General features: G+C 51.0%; 2 protein-coding genes across 3 annotated transcripts; one reads left to right on the top strand and one right to left on the bottom strand.

Moving 5' to 3' along the window:
- Positions 1 to 1,119: 1,119 nt before the first annotated feature.
- On the top strand, positions 1,120 to 17,589 carry CKM (creatine kinase, M-type). Of its 2 annotated transcripts, none has more exons than XM_083627682.1 (8): positions 1,120 to 1,272; positions 3,611 to 3,826; positions 6,334 to 6,488; positions 7,025 to 7,157; positions 9,683 to 9,854; positions 11,565 to 11,688; positions 13,999 to 14,188; positions 17,163 to 17,589. In XM_083627682.1, the coding sequence occupies exons 2-8, from the start codon at positions 3,634 to 3,636 to the stop codon at positions 17,339 to 17,341; spliced, it is 1,146 nt and encodes a 381-aa protein (XP_083483808.1). In that variant the 5' UTR covers positions 1,120 to 1,272; positions 3,611 to 3,633; the 3' UTR covers positions 17,342 to 17,589. The 2 variants fall into 2 exon arrangements, with proteins under 2 accessions (XP_083483808.1, XP_083483809.1); XM_083627683.1 differs by having other exon boundaries at positions 1,199 to 1,272; positions 3,611 to 5,230; positions 5,470 to 6,488.
- On the bottom strand, positions 8,143 to 9,535 carry LOC310768111 (small nuclear ribonucleoprotein E-like; the record flags this gene model as incomplete). Its single annotated transcript, XM_083625821.1, has 2 exons — positions 8,143 to 8,703; positions 9,496 to 9,535. The coding sequence occupies 2 exons, from the start codon at positions 9,533 to 9,535 to the stop codon at positions 8,375 to 8,377; spliced, it is 369 nt and encodes a 122-aa protein (XP_083481947.1). The 3' UTR covers positions 8,143 to 8,374.
- Positions 17,590 to 18,185: the final 596 nt, after the last annotated feature.

Raw genomic sequence — 18,185 nt, 5'->3', positions numbered from 1 at the left:
AGAACAGGATTCTGGAGGACTAGGTGGGACCCTTTTGGCCTAATAATAATAATAATAATAATAATAATAATAATAATTTTTTATTTATATCCCGCCCTCCCCAGCCGAAGCCGGCTCAGGGCGGCTAACAACAATAAAATAGTACAACATTCTAAAATCATTTCATTCTAAAATTAATTCAAATCAAATTGATGGCAACCATTGGGCTAAGTTCTGTGAAGATTGCCAAAGGAGGGGGTCAGACTGTGCCTTGGCCAAAGGCCTGGTGGAACAGCTCCATCTTGCAGACCCTGCAGAACGATGTCAAGTCCTGCAGGGCCCTAGTCTCTTGTGACAGCGCGTTCCACCAAATTGGGGCCACAGCTGAAAAAGCCCTGGCTCTAGTTGCGGCGAGCCTAACTTCTCTGTGGCCTTGGGACCTTCAGGATGTTTTTGTTTGAAGACCGTAAGTTCCTCTGTGGGACATACCAAGAGAGGCGGTCCCGTAGGTACGAGGGTCCTAGGCCATATAGGGCTTTAAAGGTTAAAACCAGCACCTTGAACCTGACCCTGTACTCCACCGGGAGCCAGTGCAGTTGGTATAGCACTGGGTGAATGTGATTCCGCAGCAAGGACCCCGTAAGGAGTCTCGCCGCAGCATTCTGCACCCGCTGGAGTTTCTGGGTCAGTCTCAAGGGCAGCCCCACGTAGACCGAGTTACAATAATCCAGTGTGGAGGTGACCGTCGCGTGGATCACAGTGGCTAGGTAAGGAGCCAACTGCTTAGCTTGGCGGAGATGAAAAAATGCTGCCTTTGTTATAGCTGCAATCTGCGCCTCCATGGAAAGGGAGGTGATCCAGCAGCCTCTTCGTTTGCCCTTTAATTACATAAGAAGAGCCAGGTCCTGGTCCCGACACATTGTGAAGGAGCACTCTGCACATGCTCCAAACCACTCACTTCACGTGTTTTTGGGCCCTGCATTGCGGAAGCAGGACCTGGGGCTGAGCTTTGCCTCGGGGGGGGGGGCGGGAAGGAGAGCCCTGCAGGAGTCGCTTCAGCTCCATCAGGGGACGGAGGCGAAGAAAGCTCCCGACCCAAATTTCAAGCGGGGACGGGGAAGCAACGCCCAATCAGAGGCTGGCTGCTTGTCAGCGTTCGGCCAATGGCAGCGGGGCACAGGGTATATATGTCTAGGTCCTTGAGCCAGGCTTTCGGGTCACCTGTTGTGCTGGAGTGAGACAAGGCAGCGCCAAGCCCCTGGGGATTTTGCAGGATTTGATTCTCCCTGTCAGGTAACAGCCGTCTCTGGTTCCCAGATTTGGGTGCGTGGGGTGGGAGAAGGGAGGACAGAGAAACGGGCAGCAACAGCTGCAGGTGCGTCGCCTGCAAAGCAGGCCAGATTTTTTAAAATCTGGAATTTGATCTATCAAGTGGATGGGGAGCGTGTGCGGCAGTCCAGAGAATTTGGGGTGCCAGCAGGGACCCTCTACTCCAGCAATCTGCTTCGGTGCTTCGCCCCCTAGAATGGCCAAGTATAGGGTTGCCAGGCTCCTAGAGCTGCCCTTCTTTTCGGACGGCCCCAAATGGCGCCAGTGACCCCAAACCTTGCAATGACCTTGCTGAGTGCCCTAGACGGGCGTCCTTGCTGGTTGTAAGCTGGAGAGGAGGTCCAGGAAGACCCTGGCATGCGCCCACTGGCCAGCCCTCCTGCAAGCGCCTGCGAAACTCTCCCCCTCTCTCCTCCCTTGCTGCATGCAGAGTGCTTTCCCCGCTTCCCTCCCCACCCCCCTCAGCCCGCCTGGAGATTGGATTCCTCGCTGGGCACTTGGATCCGGGGACCGCTGACACTTTGCAAAAGTAGCCGCTGGAATGCAAGCTGAGCTGGCAGCCAAAATGTTCTTCCACGCCATCGGGGGCCCTTTTGTGGACAAGAAAGTCGGCTATAAATAAACCGGTTTCCGAGGGGCCGAGGGCTAAAATTATCCCTGGCTCTCCACTGGCGGCAACTAGATAGGAGTGCTGGAGCCTGCACGCCCCCCTGCCCCACACCTCCCCACCCACTTGGCCCTCTTGACCTCTCCATATGGGTTCCATACAGACAGGCCGCAGAGCTGGGAATGGGATTCCTCACCACCTTGGGAACTCTCCACTCTCCAGCAAAGGCTGGGTGACTTGCGCAAGGAGAATAAATAATATTAATAATAACAACAATGCATATCTAGAATAAGCACTGACCCATGGAACGGCCCTTGCCACAGGGGCTGCCGATGTGCTTTGCACGCTTCAAGTTCCCAGATCTCGGCTGGGCAAATTACGAAGGAGGTGGAGAAAGTGGATAGGCCCCTCATTAAGAACCTCGGAAGAGCCTGGCTGTGGTTCAGGGCAACGGCCCAACAAGCCCAGCATCCCAGATGCTTCTTCTAGGGAACCTGCAAACAGGATTCAAACGCAGAGCCCTCTCCTCTCCTCCTGTGGTTTCCAGCAATTGGGATTCAGGAGCACTGCTGCCTCCAACGGTGGAGGCAGAGCAATAACCGTTATGGCTAATAGATAGCAAGAGGCATCTCCTCCTCTATGAATCTGCCCCATCCTTTTTTAAAGCCATCCAGGTTTGTGGCTGCAGCGAGTTCCATAGTTTAACTATGTGCTGTACGAAGGACGACTTTCTTTCCTCCGCAGTGGCGTAGCGTGGGGGGTGCAGGGGGGGCGGGCCGCACCGGGCGCAACATCTGGGGTTAGGGCAAATCCATGGGTTAGGGGGCGCAAATCCACGGGTTAGGGGGCGCAAATTACTTGCCTTGCCCCGGGTGCTGACAACCCACGCTACGCCACTGCTCCTCCGTCCCAAATCATCCAACGCTCAGTCTCATTGTGTTATGGAGAGAGGATGCAGATGGCACTGTGGGTTAAACCACAGAGCCTAGGACTTGCCGATCAGAAGGTCGGTGGTTCGAATCCCTGTGACGGGGTGAGCTCCCGTTGCTCGGTCCCTGCTCCTGCCAACCTAGCAGTTCGAAAGCACATCAAAGTGCAAGTAGATAAATAGGTACCGCTCCGGCGGGAAGCTAAACGGCGTTTCCGTGCGCTGCTCTGGTTCGCCAGAAGCGGCTTAATCCTGCTGGCCACATGACCCGGAAGCTGTATGCCGGCTCCCTCGGCCAGTAAAGCGAGATGAGCGCCGCAACCCCAGAGTCGGCCACGACTGGACCTAATGCTCAGGGGTCCCTTTACCTTTACCTTTACCTTGCGGGGTGGAAAAACTTCTCTCTCTCTCTATCTCCATGCCACACATAGCGTATTTTTCGCTCTATAAGACGCACCAGACCACAAGACGCACCTAGTTTTTGGAGAAGGAAAACAAGAAAAAAAATATTCTGAATCTCACAAGCCAGAACAGCAAGAGGGATCGCTGCGCAGTGAAAGCAGCAATCCCTCTTGCTGTTCTGGCTTCTGGGATAGCTGTGCAGCCTGCATTCGCTCCATAAGACGCACACACATTTCCCCTTACTTATTAGAAGGGAAAAAGTGAATCTTATAGAGCAAAAAATACGGTAATTTTTATAAAGCCCTATTGCACCTACCTGCAAACTTAAAAAGCCCTCAACGCTGTGCCCTGCTTTCTTGCCACAGGACTCTCCCCGCCACCCGCCACCATGCCTTTCGGAAACACCCACAACAAGTACAAGCTGAACTACAAGTGTGATGAGGAGTTCCCTGACCTCTCCAAACACAACAACCACATGGCCAAGGTCCTCACCAAGGAGCTTTACGAACAGCTGCGTGGCAAGGAGACTCCCAGTGGCTTCACCCTGGACGACTGCATCCAGACCGGTGTGGACAACCCAGGTGGGTCCTACCTCTTGGACGAAGCAAACGCCAAAGCCACACTGAGCATCTCTCTTTGCTTTGCGGGCAAAGAGGTCACCCAAAGCCAGGCATGCAATTTCTCCCCAATCCGGCTTGCCATCTCCCTCTGGCGGCCAGTTTGCATAATGCATTTGCCACACGGTGGGGTGGGGGGGTGGAGGTCGGGGGGGGGCGGGGAAGGGGGAGGAAACAAAAGAGTCCAGAGTCCAGCCTGCTTTGAGCCCCAGCAGCTAGAAAGAGTAGCAAGGCATGAGAATCACAGGAGAGCACAGCTGGAAGGGATCCCAAGGTCATCTGGTCCAAACCCGTTGCAATGGAGGAATAGCACCTATAATTCAGAACAACTCATTTTCCCGTGGAGATTTAATTGGAAGGTCCCTGTGGCAGAACATCTGCCTGGGAGCCCTGGCCATAGCTGTCAACTTACAGATTTGAAAATAAGGGACCAGCAGCCTCGAAAATAAGGGATCAGCAGCCAAAATAAGGGATTTTAGTCAAGCAGCAGCCAAACGAAGCCTCAAGCGGTGGTTCCCACAGCGCAGCAACCGGGCAAAGGGGATGCAGCAAGGAAAACCACCGTCACCTCTCCGCTGGGAAGCGCTGAGCAAAGGCGAGTCCCCAGGAAACGCGGCTGATTTGATTGGCACAAGGCATGCAAGCTCCACCCCCCAGTCGTTCTTAGACTCCTTATTGGGTGAGCAACGGAGCCAAGCAACACAGTTGGAGCCTCCCTCCTCCCTGGCCGGCAGGGAGGGAGGGAGAGGAGCTGCTTCCTTTGAAACCCGGGAAATTTAAGGGACGCCATCAATAAGGGATAGCAGCGGGACACGGCGCTGGGATAAGGGAGTTTCCCACCAAATAAGGGACGCTTGACAGCTATGGCCCTGGCAATGTCACCATTCTGAAACCCTGGAGAGCTGGGCTGCCAGTCAGTGTTGGGAACACTTGGCTCAATGGGCCAGTGGGTCTGACTTGACATAAGACAGCTTCCTAGGTTCCTAACTGAGAAAAGATTAAAGCTAAAGGGACCCCTGACCATTAGGTCCAGTTGTGGCCGACTCTGGAGTTGCGGCGCTCATCTCGCTTTACTGGCCAAGGGAGCCGGCGTACAGCTTCCGGGTCATGTGGCCAGCATGACTAAGCCGCTTCTGGCGAACCAGAGCAGCGCACGGAAACGCCGTTTACCTTCCTGCCGGAGTGGTACCTATTTATCTACTTGCACTTTGTTGTGCTTTCGAACTGCTAGGTTGGCAGGAGCAGGGACCGAGCAACAGGAGCTCACCCCGTCACGGGGATTCGAACCACCGATCTTCTGATCGGCAAGCCCTAGGCTCTGTGGTTTAACCCACAGTGCCACCCACGTCCCTTGAGAAAAGATTTGTTGTTGTTGTTTAGTCGTTTAGTCGTGTCCGACTCTTCGTGACCCCCTGGACCAGAGCATGCCAGGCACTCCTGTCTTCCACTGCCTCCCGCAGTTTGGTCAAACTCATGCTGGTAGCTTCGAGAACACTGCCCAACCATCTTGTCCTCTGTCATCCCCTTCTCCTTGTGCCCTCAATCTTTCCCAACATCAGGGTCTTTTCCAGGGAGTCTTCTCTTCTTATGAGGTGGCCAAAGATTAGACCATAACAATTTATCAAATCAGGTCCCCAGCTGTAGTATGAATACAAGGACCCACATATTACATACAAAAGCCCAAACAAACCTCTTGCAAGTTGCAAATATTACTGGGAGTGTTGACTTCCAGCCAACCACAGGAAGTGGTTTCCAGCTGACCACTCCTGGATTAAATAGCCAAGCCCCCTTGCTGGGTTCAATTTGTGGGGGATGCACATAAAACCCCGCGTATAATTCTGCATGTCTCCAGCAGAGACACAGGCTTCATTCATTCATTTGTATGCAATTGTATGCAATTGTATGCAATTGTATGCAATTGTATGCAAAAATCATGCTCAAAGCGGCTTACAACAAAGAAAACAACATTATGAAAACAATTGCATCATAGCATGGAAAAGACACTGGAGGGAAATACTTGTGGTTTTGGTTGTTTCTATACTAATGCACAGAGCATGGGAAATAAGCAAAATGAGCTCGAGCTCTTAACACAGGAGCCTACAATTCTATGATTCCCTGACCCTGCAGAGTGAGATCTCACATGCAGCGCCTGTTCCTTTTCAACAAGCCCTGCCAAAGAGAGCACCCCACTGGTCATACCCGCCAATCTCCCACTTTGAACACTCTAATCCCATTCCCACCGGGAATCATCAGTTTTTTAAGGGGCAGGGCAACGTTCTTGATCATATTATTTATGAATTATAGAATTGTAAAGTTTGAAGGGACTCGCGCCCCCCAGGGGTCATGTAGTCCAACCTCCTGCAACGAGAGAATCACAGCTAAAATAATCCCTGGCAGATGGCCATCAATGAAGAACGCTGCTTCAGGCGCCCTTCTCCTAATCTAACACCTCCTCCCTCGTTCACACACAGGCCACCCCTTCATCATGACCGTGGGCTGTGTGGCTGGTGATGAAGAGAGCTATACCGTATTCGGCGGACTCTTTGACCCTGTCATCCGGGACCGTCATTGCGGCTACAAGCCAACTGACAAGCATAAGACTGACCTGAACCATGAGAACCTGAAGGTAGGAACCAGGACTGGCCAGGGCTGAGGGGCTGGAGGGCTGGGCCGTAGTTCTATAGGGGCGCCCATGCTTTAGACACCCAAATTTTAACCACCCCCCCACAGTGCCTGGTTCCCTGAACAAGGGAACTCACCTGCACAGGAGGCAGCGACAACTATCAACCTGGATTCAGGACAGATAAAAAGAAGGACAGAGGCCGAGTTAGCCTGTGGAACTCCCTCCCACAAGAGGCAGGGATGGCCACCAAAACTTGATGGGCCCCGTTTGCCCTGATCCAGCAGCCAGGCTCTTCTTGCCAGTCAGAGTAGACCCGCCTTTGCCAACCTGCTGCCCCAAACATCTGGAGGGCATCAGGTTGGCAAAGGCTGGAAGAGAAGGCACTGTGCTTGACAGATTCGTGGTTTGACTTGGGAGGGGGGCAGGTTCAGACGCTCGCACGGAACGGGGAAGGACCGCCGTGCTTGTGAGAAAGGCAGGTGTGTTGGGGGCTTGCCTAGCCAACTCACGGCAGGCCTCTGCCTCTCTGTTCCCCACAGGGTGGAGATGACCTGGACCCCAACTATGTCCTCAGCAGCCGCGTGAGGACTGGGCGCAGCATCAAGGGGTACACCCTGCCCCCCCACTGCAGCCGCGGAGAGCGCCGGGCTGTTGAGAACCTCTCCATCACTGGTAAGATTGGAAGAATCGCGTCGGGCAAAACAGATTCCTTCTTTGGGTAGCGCAAGAGTTGAACTGCGGAACTCCCTGCCACAGGATCGCTTCGAAATACAATTAGGCAAATTCAGGGAGAAGGAGAGGGCTGTTAGCCACGATGGTTGGGCTCTGGCCCCCACAGCTGGAGGCAGCAGTGCACCTGAATACTAGTGGCTGGAAACCGCAAGAGGGAAGCGTGCTCTTGTGTTCAAATCCTGCTGGTAGGTTTCCTGTGGGGGGGAAACAGGATGCTGGAGTATTTGAACTCCCTTCGCCTGATCCAGCCAGCTTTCCTTATGTTGTTAAGGCGACAAGAGGAACCGGGAATGTCTTAAGGGCTCTCTCTTTGAAAGATCAGTGCATTCCCCCTAATTTTGGGCCATTTCTGCACTATTTATACTAATTTAAGTCATTCCTTCTTCCTAAGGAAGCCTGGGAACTGTATTTTTTTGAAAAGCCTTTGCAGGGCCAGACTAGATTACAATTCCTTCTCCGGTGGAAGAAATTCTAAGTTTGAAGTGCAGTTAAAGAGGGCTTTTTGCAACCTCCAGAATCAAGAGGGAACAGTCTGCTCAGGTTCTCTTTTGGGATGAATATCCATCAGACATTCGCCAAATATCTGCTGACTCTGGGCAGCGTATGATTTCAGTCTCAGTTGTTTGAGAGCTGACATGCAATGGCATGAGGTATTTGGCAAAGGTCTGATGATGTTTACTTCTGTGTTTAGTAAATAGCAGGCAATGGGATCCGGTCTTTAACAGATGTCAGTTCACAAAGCTTCAAATTTGACATATACCCCAAATCAAAAGAATGAGGGAGAATGCCCTCAGCTACAAAGCACACCCAAAAATTCAAAGTTGGGAGAGAGGCCCCCCATTCAGAATTTGCTGTGCACGTACACAGATAGACGAAATATGCTTTTATTTGGCAATATGGGGAGCATATTAAGACCTTGGTGGGGTTTTTTTTTGTTTTTTTACTAACAAAAAGTTTTATTTATAAAGAACTACAATTCAACACCAGTGTAGAAAAGTTATTGAAAATTATGCAAGCTCAAATTAAGTAACTGGCTTCATTCTTCACTCTTCAGACACCAACGGTAGAATTGGGAGTGATACCATGAAACCACTGCATATTTTCTTCTATAGGTTTAAAGATTAAAATAATAAGCAAAACACACTCTATAGCTATTTCTAGTTAGAAACACTCTGTAGAAGAGTAATATCATCTCCTTTTAACATGATTTGACCCAGCTGTTTCCTTGATTTTGTCTTGGAGTGAATCTCCTCAGCATCATACAGAACCAAGTTCATATATTCATCAAATCCAATAATACAGCCTTCTAGCCTCATGTTCACCTGTTCATACAGCCACACCTGAATTCTGGACCTATTCTGTAGGTATCTGAAGATGAGGTTGATGGGCTGCAGCATCACTTTCTGCACCTTCTGGCCTTGGCCGGCAGCTGGGCTGGGAACGACCCCCGGCTTAGGTGGGACGGGGCAGCCGATGGTCAACTCCTCTCACTCCTCGCTTTCATTGTTATTGTTGTTGTTGTTGTTGTTTAGTCGTTTACTAGTGTCCGACTCTTCGTGACCCCCTGGACCAGAGCACGCCAGGCACTCCTGTCTTCCACTGCCTCCCGCAGTTTGGTCAGACTCATGCTGGTAGCTTCGAGAACACTGTCCCACCATCTCGTCCTCTATCGTCCCTTTCTCCCTTTCCCAACATCAGGGTCTTTCCCAGGGAGTCTTCTCTTCTCCTGAGGTGGCCAAAGTACTGGAGCCTCAGCTTCACGATCTGTCCTTCCAGTGAGCACTCAGGGCTGATTTCCTTAAGAATGGATTGGTTTGATCTTCTTGCAGTCCATGGGACTCTCCAGAGTCTCCTCCAGCACCATAATTCAAAAGCATCCATTCTTTGGCGATCAGCCTTCTTGATGGTCCAGCTCTCACTTCCATACATCACTACTGGGAAAACCATAGCTTGAACTATACAGACCTTTGTAGGCTAGGTGATGTCTAGCGTTAGCCTTTTTTGCTGCTGCATCACACAGTCAACTCATGTTTGGCTTGTGGTCCACAAAGTCCCATAGATGCTTTCCACATGTACTGCTGGCAAGCCAGGCGTCCCCCATCTTATATTCCTGCCTGAGTGTAGAACCTTGGGGGGGGGAAGCAAAACGGTAAATAAGCGCCGCCGCCAAAATGTGTGGGTGTCAAGGGATGAAATAGCGAGCCACACATCCAGACAGCAATTGCTAGAGATAGGCGGTCATGGCTGTAAGGCCTCTTTGGTCCACACTCCCATGCACCATAGTGGGCCATGCAGGCTGTGTCCAAATGGTCCTCCATTGCAGCGGGTTGGGCTAGATGACCTTTGGGGGTCCCTCCCAATTCTGCAACTCTATGGTTCTACGAAATGGTCAGCGCCTAGGAGTGGCCTCCTCCACTTGGTGTCTCTCCCCAGCTCACCTCCCTACCTTTCCCCCTGTTCCACAGCCTTGAACAGCTTGACTGGAGAGTTCAAGGGCAAGTACTACCCTCTGAAGAACATGACCGACGCAGAACAGCAGCAGCTCATTGACGACCACTTCCTCTTTGACAAGCCCGTCTCTCCTCTCCTGCTTGCCTCAGGCATGGCCCGGGACTGGCCCGACGCCAGAGGCATCTGGTAAGCAGCAACACATTGATACCCCGCAACATTTTTCTGATGAAAATAGGGACATCCTGTTCAGTGACAGAGGGACGCGGGTGGCGCTGTGGGTTAAACCACAGAGCCTAGGACTTGCTGATCGGAAGGTTGGCGGTTCGAATCCCCGTGACAGGGTGAGCTCCCGTTGCTCGGTCCCAGCTCCTGCCAACCTAGCAGTTCGAAAGCACGTCAAAGTGCAAGTAGATAAATAGGTATCACTCCAGTGGGAAAGTAAAGGGCGTTTCCGTGCACTGCTCTGGTTCGCCAGAAGCGGCTTAGTCATGCTGGCCACATGACCCGGAAGCTGTACGCCGGCTCCCTTGGCCAATAAAGCGAGATGAGAGCCACAACCCCAGAGTCGTTCGCAACTGGACTTAACTGTCAGGGGTTCTTTACCTTTTTCATTCAGTGACAACAACAAGAACAATTTTATTGTTTATACCCTGTCCATCTGACTGGGTTGCCCCAGCCACTCTGGGCATGTCCAGCTCCACCCAACCTCTCACGCCCTTCCCTCGCAGCTTGAAAAATGTTTAATGGAGCAGGGGCCACCCAAATTGCATTGTGCGGCTTGCAAAAATATAGCATAGATACATTTTTTCTGCAAACGATACAAACATTTTGCTCCCTGTTCTACGTGTCCTCCCCTTTTTTTGAAAGCGTTGCAGTGCGTATCTGCATTGTACTGCCTGATCACGTCATGTGTGCAATTATCTTATGCGGTTTCAACCTTACACTGGTTGAAATCTTGCAGATTAATTGCATGCAAAGCCGTGAGCTTAAAAGCCCCTTTTGCACCAGGTTTTCCTGACATGGGAAGAGCTTCTAAGCCTTGCTCTGGTGAGAATTTGGAGGGCCCACGAGATCTCACGAGAGCATCCCAGATTCGCCTTGCTTGTGAAGTAAGGATGGTCGTTCAGGGGGTGGATCGGCTATGTGCATTTTTGCATATATACACCATCCTACAACATAACCCCTGTGCAAAATGCATTCATACCATATGGTTTCTATCTTCTGTTGAAAGCTGCCTCAAACACCCTGGTAGAAAGGTTGGAGAGAAATGATCATGATAAAGATGCTAAATAATAATAATAATAATAATAATAATAATAATAATAATAATAATAATAATAATAATTTATTATTTATACCCCACCCATCTGGCTGAGTTTCCCCAGCCACTCTGGGCGGCTTCCAATTAAGTGTTAAAAACAATACAGCATTAAATATTAAAAACTTTCCTAAACAGGGCTGCTTTCAGATGTCTTTTAAAAAGAAGATAGCTGCTTATTTCCTTCACATCTGAAGGGAGGGCGTTCCACAGGGCGGGCGCCACCACCTAGATGGCCGTCTGCCTGGTTCCCTGTAACCTCACTTCTTGCAATGAGGGAACCACCAGAAGGCCCTCGGCGCTGGACCTCAGTGTCCGGGCAGAACGATGGGGGTGGAGACGCTCCTTCAGGTATACTGGACTGAGGCCATTTAGGGCTTTAGAGGTCAGCACCAACACAAACGTTCTGGGAGCCAATGCAGATCTCTCAGGGCCGATGTTATGTGTAAATGATAATAATTACATTCCTGGTGCGCTTCAATGCCCTTTTGTGCTGTCCCAGTACCTCCAATGCACTCGAGAGGTTTGAGGCACTCAGGCCTGCGGCGTTCACACTCTCCCCTCTGCCCACCCCCCAGGCACAATGACAACAAAACCTTCCTGGTCTGGGTGAACGAGGAGGACCACCTCCGCGTCATCTCCATGCAGAAGGGCGGCAACATGAAGGAGGTCTTCCGGCGCTTCTGTGTCGGGCTGCAGAAGGTGAGCTTTGCAGAGGGGCTGCTTTGAAAAGGGGGGGGGGAGGCACCTGGCTGTCTCAGAGGCCACGTGGGGAGAGCTGTGGGGTTTTGGGCTGGCAGAGAACGGTAGCCCAGAGCGACAGTCCCTGGCAGGCAGGGGAGCAGCATGTGATACATGATTCCCGCATCGCAGGGGGTTAGACTAGAGGACCTCTGGGGGTCCCTTCCAATTCTACAATTCTCATTGCCAACAACTATTTATTACAGTTCTACGATTCGTTGGCAGGCACCTGACAGGCTCACAGGTGACTCAGGCAGGCTGTGGTCAGTTGACAGTGTCCGAGCTGGTACCACCTGCAGTTCTGCCTCTTCACTGGCTGAGCCGGGTTTGAGGTCCGGGATGCTTGCCACAATTGCTAGCAGGAGTGAGGCCCTGGCAGCCCAAAGCACCTGTGCTCAAAGATCTGTGCCGGCTGCCGAGGTCCCTCTGGACCGAGTTAATGTTGTTGCAGTGTGGTGTAGTGGTTAAGAGCAGTAGTCTCGTAATCTGGGGAACTGGGTTCGCGTCTCCGCTCCTCCACCTGCAGCTGCTGGGTGACCTTGGGCCAGTCACACTTCTCTGAAGTCTCTCAGCCCCACTCACCTCACAGAGTGTTTGTTGTGGGGGAGGAAGGGAAAGGAGAATGTTAGCCGCTTTGAGACTCCTTCGGGTAGTGATAAAGCGGGATATCAAATCCAAACTCTTCTTCTTCTTCTTCAGTTCATAACCACTTGAAGCCCATTTACCTCACTCCAAATGTGCCTCACCCCATATGTGCCCACTTGGTCACTTCGATCGGCAAAACTGGCACTATCACAGGTGCCATATAAGACCCATTCTACACTGGTTAGCAATCAATCATTTAGTGTGGCTGCACCTACACTTTGGAACTCCCTGCCTGTTGACATCAGGCCCTTTGCTGTACTTTTTCGGCATCTCCTAAAAACATTCCTAGAGACGCGGGTGGCGCTGTGGGTTAAACCACAGAGCCTAGGACTTGCCGATCAGAAGGTTGGCGGTTCGAATCCCCGTGACGGGGTGAGCTCCCGTTGCTCAGTCCCTGCTCCTGCCCACCTAGCAGTTTGAAAGCACGTCAAAGTGCAAGTAGATAAATAGGTACCACTCCAGCAGGAAGGTAAACAGCGTTTCCATGCGCTGCTCTGGTTCGCCAGAAGCGGCTTAGTCATACTGGCCACATGACCCGGAAGCTGTACGATGGCTCCCTCTGCCAGTAAAGCGAGATGAGCGCCGCAACCCCAGAGTCGGCCACGACTGGACCTAATGGTCAGGGGTCCCTTTACCTTTACAAAAACATTCCTGCCTAAAGAACCCAGAGGCTTAGAAGGTTGGTGCAAGTTTCGATCCGTTTTTAACTTTTTGAATGTTTCAAAGTGTCCTTGTTGATTTTTCCTATTTGATCTTTTCTGCAAACTGCTTCGAGGTGTTCTCCCTCCTGCCAATCAATTGGTGGTATAAATTTCATGAAATAAACCAGAGGTCAGCAAACTTTTTCAGCAGGGGGCCGGTCCACTGCCCCTCAGACCTTGTGTTGGGGCAGGACTATATTGTGAAAAAAATAATGAACGAATTCCTATGCCCCACAAATAACCCAGAGATGCATTTTAAATAAAAGGACACATTCTATTTCTGTAAAAACACGCTGATTCCCAGACTGTCTGCGGGCCAGATTTAGAAGGCGATTGGGCCGGATCTGGCCCCCGGGCCTTAGTTTGCCTACTCATGAAATAAATGAATGAAAACTCCCAGTCCTAGGCACTGCTAGCTCCCTACAAGTTCCTACAATGGACATTCCCAGTTTTGCAGATAAAAGACTGAAGGAGCTTCTTTAAAAGCCATCTGAAGGCAGCCCTGTTTAGGGAAGTTTTTAATGTTTAATGCTGTATTGTTTTTAACATTTGATTGGGAGTGGCTGGGGAAACTCAGCCAGATGGGAGGGGTATAAATAATTAATAATAATAATAATAATAATAATAATAATAATAATTATATTATTATTATTATTATTATTATTATTATTATTATTATTATTATTATCAGTGGCGTAGCGTGGGGGGTGCAGGGGGGGCCGGCCGCACCGGGTGCAACATCTGGGGTTAGGGCAAATCCATGGGTTAGGGGGCGCAAATCCACGGGTTAGGGGGCGCAAATTACTTGCCTTGCCCCGGGTGCTGACAACCCACGCTACGCCACTGATTATTATTATTATTATTATTATTATTATTATTATTATTATCTCTCATCCTGCTCATCTTTTCCTTTCTCTTGGGGAAGATTGAGGAGATCTTCAAGAAAGCTGGCCACCCCTTCAGCTGGAACGAGCACTTGGGCTACATTCTGACCTGCCCCTCTAACCTGGGCACTGGGCTGCGTGGGGGTGTCCACGTCAAACTGCCCCATCTCAGCAAGCATGCCAAGTTCGAGGAAATCCTCACGCGTCTCCGTCTGCAGAAACGTGGCACAGGTGAGAGGGCAGGAGGGGATTTCCATCCTTATTTCCAGAAATAAGACAAGCTGGAGGCACCTCAAAGGGACTAGGGACTTGATTCTATTTTTAATCGCTCCCTTGGCCCCACTTACCTGGGAGCGAGCCCCGGGGGGGCGGGGATTCAGTCCCTGCACTTCTGAGTAGACAGGGTTAGGCCCGTGCTGTTATTTGTGGGGCCCCCTTGCCCATCTCGTGCCATGCAATTGACTGGCGGTTGCTGCATTGCAGGGGGTTGGAGTAGATGACCTCTGGGTGTCCCCCTCCAGCTTTACAGTTAAATGACTTAGTTGAATTAGCAGAGGGGTGAGGGGAAGGGGAATGTGCTTCTTTGCAGAGATAAATCTTTGGTCTGGAATCCAATCCTTATGAGGGATGCTCGAGGGAGCTGGGTATTTTTAGACTGGAGAAGAGATGGCCAAGAGCTGATACAATGACCCTCTTCAAATATCTGAAGGGCTGTTGCATTCTTGTCCATGGCAGCTGTCTGCCAGCTCCATCTGGTACGCAGGATGAGACCCTCCCTGCCCGCAGACTGTCTCTCCAAAGTGGTGCATGCTCTGGTTATCTCCCACTTGGAGTACTGCAATGCGCTCTACATGGGGCTACCTTTGAAGGTGACCCAGAAACTACAACTAATCCAGAATGCGGTAGCTAGACTGGTGACTGGGAGCGGCCGCTGAGACCACATAACACCGGTCTTGAAAGACCTACATTGGCTCCCAGTACGTTTCCGAGCACAATTCAAAGTGTTGATGTTGACCTTGAAAGTCCTAAACGGCCTCGGTCCAGTATACGTGAAGGAGCGTCTCCACGCCCATCGTTCTGCCCGGACACTGAGGTCCAGCTCCAAGGGCCTTCTGGCAGTTCCCTCATTGCGAGAATCCAAGTTACAGGGAACCAGGCAGAGGGCCTTCTTGGTAGTGGCTCCTGCCCTGTGGAACGCCCTCCCACCAGATGTCAAAGCGATAAACAACTATCTTGACATTTAGAAGACATCTGAAGGCAGCCCTGTTCAGGGAAGTTTTTAATGTGTGACATTTTAGTGTATTTTTGGTCTCTGTGGAAGCCGCCCAGAGTGGCTGGGGAAACCCAGCCAGATGGGTGGGGTACAAATAATAAATTATTATTATTATTGCATCAAGGAGGGAGCCAGCAGGGCCTGAAGCGATAGATTCCGGACCACCAGGAAGGAGATACCTTCAAACAGACTCTCTCCTTCCTTGGAGGTTTCTGAGCAGAGTTTAGATGGCCACCTCTCAGGGATGCTTTGCTAGCACTGAATTGCAAGGGTTTTGAGCTCCATGAGCCTTGTGGGTCCCTCCAGTTTTATGAAATCCACACTACAAGGAAAAAATAACCCGAGCAGATGCTTGTTTTTAAATCTCTTCCACCACCTGCCTTCCAAAACTGTGGGCATACATATTTATTTATTTTTATATATACCCCGCCCTCCCCAGCCAAGACCGGGCTCAGGGCGGCTAACACCAGGTATAAAAACAACTGATTAAAATACAACGTTAAAATGCAGCCTCATTTCAGTAGAAACTCAAATCAAAAACTTTTGGGGGGATGAAAACGTCCAATCTTCACCAAGGCATACTATCCAGACTGGTTCTACGTGGGCCAGAAAAAAGCCTGGGAAGTCCCCAAATAGGAGTTCCATCACAGAAGGCGAAAGGAAAGAGGGGGAGGGAATCAAATTGGCTCCAAGCCAAAGGCCAGGCGGAACAACTCTGTCTTACAGGCCCTGCGGAAAGAAATCAGATCCCGCAGGGCCCTGGTCTCATGAGACAGAGCGTTCCACCAGCCGGAGCCATCACTGAGAAGGCCCTGACTCCAGTTGAGGCTAATCTGACTTCCTTAGGGCCCGGGACCTCGAGGGTGTTGCTATTTATGGACCTTAAGGTCATCCGTGGGGCAGACTGGGAGAGGTGGTCCCGTAGGTACGAGGGTCCCAGGCCCATTTGTGTGCATTGTGTCCATGGGGAATCTTAGCACCGTGATGCAAAAGGTGTCCATAGGCAAATGGAACAGACTTCCTCTGAAGGTGATGGACACCCCTTAATTGGGTGGCTATATCTCAGGGATTCTTTAGCTGTGATTCCTGAATTGCAAGGGGTTGGACTAGATGACCCTTAGGGGTCCCTCTCAAGCCTACGATTCTACCAGACTGATTCCTGGCTCAGTAGGGAGTGCAATTTTAGGGGGTGAACCTGAATTATTCAGCGAGCAGTCTTAAAAAACACATTTTGGGGGCGTGAGGAATTCTGACCAGCTATTATTTCTGTGGCAGCGCAGGCACCATTTGGCCTAGTAAGTCTATGGTTTAATGACAAAGCACATAAACCAGAAAGCCGAATTCTTTTAGCTTTACCTTCCAAAAATGTCGCGTAATGCTAAATACTAATAAAATGTTAATATATAGCGTAACGGCAAGCAACGACCGCTGCGTCATTGTACACACGCATTCTGCTTACCGACCAAAAACTAAATCCTATTCATTTAAGCAAAATACACCGCATTTTTCGCTCTATAAGACGCACCAGACCACAAGACGCACCTAGTTTTTGGAGGAGGAAAACAAGAAAAAAAATATTCTGAATCTCAGAAGCCAGAACAACAAGAGGGATCGCTGTGCAGTGAAAGCAGCAATCCCTCTTGCTGTTCTGGCTTCTGTGATAGCTGCGCAGCCTGCATTCGCTCCATAACACACACACACATTTCCCCTTACTTTTTAGGAGGGAAAAAGTGAGTCTCATAGAGCAAAAAATACGGTATTTCAAATGGCCGAGTCACTTGTTGCGACTTACAACCACTTCTTGGAAACTGAACGTTGCAAAACGAAAGGCGCCCTATGGGCTCAGCAACCCACTTCCAGTTTCTGGAGGGTCTGGAGGGGGCGATCCAAGTAACGGCGACTCTCCCCCCACCCCCCCAAAAAACCCTGCAGGTGGTGTGGACACAGAGGCCGTGGGCGCCGTTTTCGACATCTCCAACGCTGACCGCCTGGGCTCCTCTGAGGTGGAACAGGTGCAGCTGGTGGTGGATGGCGTGAAGCTGATGGTAGAGATGGAGAAGAAACTGGAGAAGGGCCAGGCCATCGATGACATGGTCCCTGCGCAGAAGTGAGGTTTCCCGCGGCCGCTGTCCTGCTGACCCCGTGTGGACTGGGACTTGGACTCCGGGAGGGTGACCCCAACCTGCCACTCCCGGCCACCCACCGCCCCGTCCCTGGGCGCCCTCCCTTCTCTTGTGAAGGAGGGCGGAGGGCCGCCTGGGGTGGGGTGGGGCAGCCGGGACGCTCGTGACACCTGAGTCCTAGTGGAAGGAGTTAATAAAGCGAATTATGGCCCCCGGAGCCTTGCCTCCTCCCAAAAGGAGTCTCTTGTGCTTTTTTTTTTTTAAAGGTATTTTTTAGTAAGCATACCAGGGGGTTGGGCTAGATGACCCCTGGGACCCAACTCTATGATTCTGTGATGAGCACCACAACCCCAGAGTGGTCTGCGACTGGACTTAACTGTCAGGGGTCCTTTACCTTTACCTTTTTAAAGAAAGGGTACAGTGAAGGCAAATGGGATGCGGGTGGCGGTGTGGTCTAAACCATCGAGCCTCTTGGTCTTGTCGATCAGAAGGTCGGCAGTTCGAATCCCCGCGACGGGGTGAGCTCCCGTTGCTCGGTCCCTGCTCCTGCCAACCTAGCAGTTTGAAAGCACGTCAAAGTGCAAGTAGATAAATAGGTACTGCTCCGGCGGGAAGGTAAATGGCGTTTCCGTGCGCTGCTCTGACTCACCAGAAGCGGCTTAGTCATGCTGGTCATGACTGGACCTAGTGGTCATGGGTCCCTTTACCTTTACCTTGGGTTATAGACGCTTCAGTTTACAGACTCCGCTAACCCAGAAATAGTACCTTGGCTTAAGAACTTTGCTTCAGGATGAGAACAGAACAGCTGGAGGCCCCATTAGCTAAAGTGATG

Source organism: Podarcis filfolensis, assembly GCF_964270895.1.
Source record: "Podarcis filfolensis genome assembly, chromosome: 8".
NCBI classification, from domain to species: Eukaryota; Metazoa; Chordata; class Lepidosauria; order Squamata; family Lacertidae; genus Podarcis; species Podarcis filfolensis.
The sequence above is the reverse complement of the archived record's forward strand: the minus strand, read 5'-3'. Positions and strand labels throughout refer to the sequence as shown.